Genomic DNA, 8,554 nt, shown 5'->3' with positions numbered 1-8,554 from the left:
TATGACAGTACCCCCGTCAAAAAATGAAAAAGCAAAAATGAAATATTTAAAAATTAAACAAATAGTAAAAATATCAATATGTTAATAGAGTAATTAGATATGAATATGTAAAATTATAAAAAAAAGTATAAATCCTATGGTAAATAATATATATTTATGCCCATATATTTAAAATAATCACATTAAGTAGTCTCCATTGGATAGTGTAATAAATATAAGGATCTAAAATTTAAAATTTTTTTTCAAATTAATTCTAAAATAATAATAATTATGAAAATTTCATATCTTCTTTTTATTCTCATTTATACAAATAATTGTATAAATAGTTAAACCTATTACATTCATAAAATTATTTAACTTATTCACGTTTATAAAAATAATTATATCTTATTCAATTTATAAAATTCACTATATTAATAAATTTTTATCTTTTATCATTATTTTTTATGATTACCATTTATCATTAAATTTTCATGACTACCATTTAACATATTTTAATAATGATTAAAATTATGAAGTTAATTTGAAAAGATTCCGATAAGTTTTAGTTATTTCATAAGTTTACAAAAATTACAAAATCTCAATTGATTTTGTTTTTTTTATTAACTTTTCTATAAAAATCTAAATAATTTCAAAATATATTTTATCTCAAATAAGGATCTAAATAATTATAAAATAGGAAACTCATTTTCTAAATAAAATTTATTTAAAAATGACTATATTAAGTTAAAAAGACAACTTTTAAATCACTTTTATAGTAAAAATATTTTAAATTGAAAATCTAAATTATTGGTATGAAAAAAATTAACAAATAAAATAAATTAATTATTAAATTTTATATAGGAAAGAAAAATGTTTTTGTCCTAAGATTTATTAAACCTATTTGAGATATTATGTCATTTTTCCAAACCTAAAATGAATCCTATTTGAGATATTAGATCATTCTTTCAAACCTAAAATGAATCATATTTGAGATATGAGGTCATTTTTCCAAACCTAAAATGTAGGGCAGTTTCCTTCAAATGATTAAAAGTTTCTACGTTATGTATATTATTATAATAGTTTAAATTATTATAATTAATGTATATTATTTTTTAGGTTTTTATAAAGAGACAATGCGGTGATAAAACTTTATGATATGTGTACTAATTAAATAAAATAATAATATATAATTGTAGAAATGTAAAAAGAATGATAAATTTATATTTTTCATAACAAATTAATTTAGTAACATAAAACTTTAAGACACTATAAAAAAATTAAAAAATAAAATTAACAAAAATAAAACTTTAGTAACAAATAAAATTTTAAAAATAAAATGAAATCGAATTTGATAAGTAAATTAATTAATTAATATTTTAAATTTATACCATGATTTCATTCTTATTTTTATGCTTATTCTTGTTGCGACCAAGTTAAATAACAAATTTAACTTTTTATTTTATTTATAAAAGAATAAGTAAAATATCAGTTATATATAATCTAACACTTTTATATGTCTGAGGATAATAAAAACATTAATGAAATTTGTTTAATTTTTAACTTTTAAAAATTGTTTGACTATATACATAAATAAAAATAATAATAATAATAATAATAATAAATAAATATTGTTTAATTTTATAATAATAGTCATTAATTCTGTAATCAAGTTATAAGATGTAATTTATTTTATTGAATACATAAAATATACCCCTATTTATTTGAACATTGAAAGACTATATCTCAATTATTTTAAATTTAAATTTAAATTTCATCGTTCAAAATGCACTTTTAAGAGAGATAAAATTGACTCACACAAAAAATTAAACTTTTAAATGAGTTGATAAATGCAAAGTCTATTTAATAACGTAAATGAAAAGAAAATGGGTTGATAAATGCAAAGTCTATTTAACAACGTAAATGAAAAGGCAAATTTCAATATTACATTAAAATTGACTTTTAATTATATCAATAAGTGACTTTATCAATTAATAAAAAAAATTACAAATAATTTCAACCAAAAAAAAGTTACAAATAATTGAGAAATAAAATATTTTGAGACTAAAATTTTCATGATAAAATATTTTTAGACCAAAATTTTCTACTTTTAAAGGTTTAAAATATATGATGATACTAAATTACAATAAAAATGGTAATAAATAGAAAATAAATTTTATTTAAGAAAAAAAATCAAAATAACCATTTAGCATTAAACTGAAAGATAATTAAATGAAATATTATAATACAATTCAACACAATTAAATCTCATTAATTAACTTTAATTATATATTTAATTCAATTTACCATTGAAGCTGCATTAATTCTCAGTCAAATTATTTTTTGTTAATAATTTAAAAAATTTCTTAAAAATTTGAAACATTTCTTAAAAATGGAAAGAAAAAACACAATGTAAACACTGTTTTGACAGTGCTAAAGCTATCTTAAAGTTTTTTCTCAACGTTGTTTTATATCATACAAAAGTATTCTCAACATTGTTTTATATCATACAAAAGTATCTTCATATAAGGGACTTGTTTTTATAATTTAAATATATATATCAGAATAATAATGACATTTTTACAACTAAAAAATAACTACAACATTATATCATGATTTAAAATATTTTTACAACTAAAAAATAACTACAACATTATATCATGATTTAAAATTCTATAGTACCCCATAGAAATTACTAAAGAATTTTGAAGTTAGTACATTACATCACTATTTCTTTCTTAAGTTTAAAGAATTAAAATAATAGTTGATAAGTGTAAATATTAGGCTAATGTTGCCTTTCATCCATGCATTTTACTTTGAAGTTATCCTTTAATTCATCTTACTTAAAATAACAAAACACATCCAGAAGTATCTGTTGGCATCTGTTGTAGGTATCAATTGAAATACTTATGCAGCATCTTAAATTATTCTTCATCAATTAAACCTCTCCATTGTACACCAATTTTCCTTGCATAACTCAAATTAAATAAGTTCATAACATTTAACAGCAACAAATTCAAAACAAAATAAACAAAAAGAGACATAATAAACAATTGAATCAAATTATCATATCATGAACAACAAATAAAAGAAAAAGAGACATAATAAACAATTGAATCAAATTATCATATCATGAACAACAAATAAAAGGAAAAACAATTAAAGTTTCGACGATGAGATATTGTGAGTTTGAAATGGTTGGATTGATACATATTTAACCCATATTAATTTTCAGCTTAATTATTTTTCTACTTTCATTCAATTATTACCTTCTGATTTTCTTTATTTAATTAATTAGTAATATCGGTTGTATGATACTGCTTACCATGCTTACCATATAGTTTGATGTTAAGAGTGCATTGTATATAATTAGGAATATGTTGGCATAACAAATCATATCAATTTAATTAAATGTGAAACTTTGAAATTTTGTATAATGTAAGAGCTTTCAGCTGCAAATTCTGACTCAACTTCGAAAGCTGCAAAAACGAAATACCACAAAATCAATCATATTATAAAAAAGGTTGGAACAATCCCTTGAAGTTGCAAAAAAGAAATACAACAAAATCATCCATTATAAAAACAGACATTTGAATCAATCAAAATCATCCATTATAAAAAATTAAAATCATCCATTGATTATAAAAAATAGAGCAAAGTAGAAAAATCAAAATCATGCATTTGAATCAAACAAAATCATCCATTGATTATTTGTTTGAAATACTTGCCACAGACCAAATACAAATCCTTTGACTCGTTGATGTCCTTCACAGATTCAATTGGGCGAAAATAGATTTTAGATAAAAATGACAAATACAAAACTTACACGAAAGATTGGAATGGAAGAAGAGAAGTTGTGGTACACTATTTTGGCACCTTAAATTTATAGGTGGACAAAAAAATGAAAAGGTAGTAGTGAAATATCAATTCAACGAATCTTGGAAGGATGGGTGGAGTGGAAAATCGTAATTCTTGGAAAGGGAGAAATATCGTGAATCTTGAAAAGGGTGGGTGGAGAGGAATATCGTTTGACAAAAACTACTGGCTTTTTATTTCCCAATTATAAATAGGTGTATTATAAATGCTAAGAATGATTAGGTTAAATTAATTATTATAGAATTAAAAAAATAATAAAAAACAACAATAAATCTGGCTATGCCACGTCAGCCCTATTAAATGTCAAGTCAATATAAATCAAGTAACTTTTAAATAGTCAATTTTACCCTTATAATTAGATTAGATTAGGCATTTAATCAGATGACTTATTATGTAATTACCAAGTACTTTAATTTTTATATATTTATAATAGATTGAATAAAAAAATAATATAAAAACCACTATTTCTATAAATATGAGACATGCAAACGCTCTTTATTAGGCATGGCAACGGGGCGGATCGGGGACGGTTTTTACCTCCCCCAAACCCAAACCCGAATCCCCAATCAATCCCCGTTACCCGCCCCAAACCCAAACGGGGATGGGGAATTAAAACCCAAACCCGTCCTTAACGGGTTCGGGTTGGGTTCGGGTATCCCCGCCCTGCCACCATGTATTTCGTAAAATCATTTTTTTTAATAAAATTATTTACTTTTTCAAAAATCAAATTACATTATAAATAACAAAATAAAACAATCTCAAAAAATTTCATACATATATTTCAAATATTTAAAATAATAAACACAAATCAAATTATTAAAACATTAGCCACATATTTAATAATATAAATTATGAAATATAAATAATAATGTACATATTGAAATAAACGGGGCGGGTTCGGGGACGGGTTCGGGGTGGGTACTAGTGTCCCCATTACCCGACTCATCCCCATGTTTTCTAATTGGGGAAAACCCAAACCCGAACCCAAACCCAGTCAAAGCGGGTTTTCCCCGTCAACTTCGGGACGGGTTCGGGTGGGTACCCGTGGGTCTGGGTTTTATTGCCATGTCTACTCTTTATCATTCAGTTGAATAAAAAAAATCAAAAAATAATATAAAAGCCACTATTCGAAATATAATAGTCTATTTCTATAAATATGAGACATATCATGTGGTTAGTGGGACCCATTTTAAAAAATATATATAGATTACATAAATATTTAAAAAATCTAATTGAATTATTTAATTAATTAGAAAATGTAAAATAATATAAAAATATATATGGGACCATTTAAAGAACCTAGATGGGTTTTTATGGATAATAATGCTCTAAGCGAGTGAGTTGTTTTGTTTTCCTTTTATTTTGGAGCAACTCTTTTTATGTTTTATTTTTTAACTGATATCTTTTATTTTTCTATTAGGTTTGTTGAACATCCCTGAAGTATTTTCTCAACTATGTGTATTAATACTTTTACTTATTATAATAATTTTTTTTTGTCATTAAAGAAATGACAAACTAGTTATCAAAAAAAGAAAGAAATGACAAACTAGTTATCAAAAAAAGAAAGAAATGACAAACTAAACTTCTCTTTTACGGTGAAGATTATGAGAAAAATTTTCAATAATAAAATTTGGAACCACCGAGAAGAAACCGGTAAACAGTATTTGAGCATGCTAATTTTTTTGGGAAGTTTGGCAGCTGGCGCATAATTATTTTTCCCATTCAACATCCTGTCACACTGGAAATGGTGATATCAAGTGAGAAAAATCAGCTATAGGTAATAGGTTGCTTCAAATGCAACACTTATGCTTCATTTCGAACATTATTAGAATAAAAAACTATAATTTAAAATTTCAAGTTAACATTATGTTAAGATTAATTGTAGAGGCAAAATCAATTATACACTAAGTTGAATGCATACAAGCATCTAGTTCTCTTTAAGATAAACATCATTGGAACAATTTGATTGTATTGCCACAGTACCTCACATCTCACATAAGATAAAATTAATAGAAACCTGAGTCGGGACTGTGTTTTACCTTAAGACAGATAGATATACCCACGAGCATACTTACCTTCAACCAAATTTAAAAAACTTGGGGTACAACAGAAAGTTGTTTCAAGGTGCTTCCTCCTCATTGTTATCAGAATCCCCGTCATCTGAAGATTCTTCTTTCTTTTGCTGTTGTACTCCATCATTTGTTTTGATCTTTTTCTCCTTTTTCTTTTGCTTTTTCTTTTGACGTTTTGCTCGCTTCTTAGCTGTGCGTTCCTCAGCAGCTTTTAATCTTTCCTCTCTTCTCATATTAAATTCCGCCACTTCTTTCCTTCTCTGATAATCAACGTCCATCCTAGCAAGTCGATCTTGCTCCTTGCGCCTCATCTGCCGATACTGTTGGAAACAGAATTTAAAGAACACAAATACTTAGCACAACATAAAACAAAAAATAGTGATACATTATGAATTATTCATTTGAAAAAAGTAAAACCAAAGACATGAGAAAATAACAAATTGTGAGCAGTCTATTCCGATATGTTCCATTATTAATTCAAACCTTAGTTAAGTGGGCGAGAAAACACATCAGTATCTTCAGGTTATTAATGTCACCTAAGAGATTCCATGAATAGATATCCTAATCCTAATCATACAATTCAGGACAAGTCATCTCAATTACAAGAAAGGATACCTTAACACTAATAAGGGTCATAGACATGCCACTTTAAAATAAATAAAAAATGTCAATTCCTTCGTTATTCTAACAAGCGTATGCATTAGACAATTGCACAATGAATTAAACTGTTGGTTACAAATGTGGATCAAGAAGTCGTCAATGGAGGTAACCATGTCTACATTGGAATGTAATGTTACTGACTTATAGCCAATCAGTTTACATCCAACAATAAACATCTCTAGGATTTTTTAGGTCTGGGAGGCCAAATCCATTCAAAGTTTCAAACACATTGAACTACAACAACCCCTCACCTCCCACGCATAGAGCTTAAGTTAATAGAACTTCCACATGCATCTTATAACATAATAAAGAGCATAAGAAATAACTTATATGCTCATGAGTTATTTTCAGATCATTTCAAAAGCACTATAATAGCCAATAAAGAAACACTCGATTGAACTCCTTGTGATAGCTTATTGAATAAGCACTTAGCTAAACTAACAAGACACCCTCTTTGCAACCAAAAAAAAAAACCTAACAAGACACACCTCATTAACACTACATTGATCTAAGAGTAACACAAGATGTTTCATTTCATTGCAGTATCACTTCACATTAATTTTCTTATTCTGTATGAATCCAAAACTAGGTATGATAACCAAGCTACAACTATATCCACACGGAAGTCAAAGACTCCACCTAATGGTCCCTTTTCAAATACTGCTTACATTTAACAGTCCTTAAAATGTAACTTTAGCACAAAACACAAGCACCAAAAATAATATTGCACAACAGAAAACCCATTGAAGAAACCTCATTGAAACAATTCATCAAACACTTCCCAAACACACTCATAATTGCTGGTAAATGATAATTACCCTAATAATGGTAACTAGCAATTTTACCTGGTGGAAATCGCCGGAGCCAGAACCAGCGGAACTACCGGAGGTATTACTAACACGAACCGGCACATTATCGATGATACGTCGGAGCTTAATTTCCAAATCCTCTTCCTCCTCCTTAAAAACAGGAGGAGTATATTCCACAATCGCATTTGACGATGGCGGTAGGGGCGGTTTCGACATTCCCGGCACTACAGAAAGCTGAAAATCGTTGTCTTTAGGTTTACCAGTCGACATTTTAGGGATTTAGCAAAACCCTAATTTTTTTGGATTCAAAATGAAGCCACCAGTTTCTGACCCAACCGGTAGAGTTGTACTGAACCTCGCAGAGGCTATTGCAAATAGATGCTGCTCGGGGTAACTTCGGCAATAACCGGGTCGGTTTCTCTCCCGATTGGAATATCCGAATTCTGGCTCTGGAAAATTCTTTGTTTTTAACAGTCAAATACTCAAATGGCTTAATTGCAATTATTATTTTCTCTGTTAATTTTGATCGTTGATTTTAAATTTTTATTTTCTCTATTTTTTTATCAATTTTGATCTTTGATTTTAAATTTTGTAATTTTACTTTTTTGCTTTTGAAAATTTTGAAATTGAATCAAACACCTAATTTTTTTTTTAATAATGGTTTGTCACTTTTTTTAATTTTGATCACGTGTCACTTTTAACTTACATTACATGCTAACAAATGATCTTGTGTCACTTTTTTTCTTTTCTTTCAAACTCTACCACCTTAATACTCTCTCTCTCTCTCTCTCTCTCTCTCTCTCTCTCTCTCTCTCTCTCTCTCTCTCTCTCTCTCTCTCTCTCTCTCTCTCTCTCAACATGATATTTCTCCTTCGTAACTTCACATTTTGGTACCCTTAACCATTTCATCTTCTCCAACATCTCTAAGCTCTGTTAGACGCTCAAAACTCTAAGGAATTTCTATTGAACATTTTTAAACTCTTGCAGTAAAAAGAATGTGAGGCTCCTTTGCTTAGAAGAAAACTATGGGAGGATTCTTCTAGCTGAGATTGCAATAAAGTTAAAGATTTCGCAGCATGATCACTCCTGAGCTAACTCGGGGATGCTCTCATTGAAGCTAGTTTGCAATAGTAAAGAGCTTGAGCATTTTCAAGGAAA

General features: G+C 27.5%; 1 protein-coding gene across 1 annotated transcript; it reads right to left on the bottom strand.

Annotated features, from left to right (window-relative positions):
* Window positions 1-5,699: 5,699 nt before the first annotated feature.
* On the bottom strand, window positions 5,700-7,881 carry LOC131610757 (uncharacterized). Its single transcript, XM_058882798.1, has 2 exons — window positions 7,433-7,881; window positions 5,700-6,247 (listed from the first exon to the last, which is right to left on the bottom strand). Exons 1-2 carry the CDS (start codon window positions 7,664-7,666, stop codon window positions 5,975-5,977), a joined length of 507 nt encoding a protein of 168 aa, XP_058738781.1. The 5' UTR covers window positions 7,667-7,881; the 3' UTR covers window positions 5,700-5,974.
* Window positions 7,882-8,554: the final 673 nt, after the last annotated feature.

The sequence above is a fragment of the Vicia villosa genome, linkage group LG1 (genome assembly GCF_029867415.1).
Source record: "Vicia villosa cultivar HV-30 ecotype Madison, WI linkage group LG1, Vvil1.0, whole genome shotgun sequence".
NCBI lineage: Eukaryota > Viridiplantae > Streptophyta > Magnoliopsida > Fabales > Fabaceae > Vicia > Vicia villosa.
This window is presented reverse-complemented; position numbering and strand designations above follow the sequence as displayed.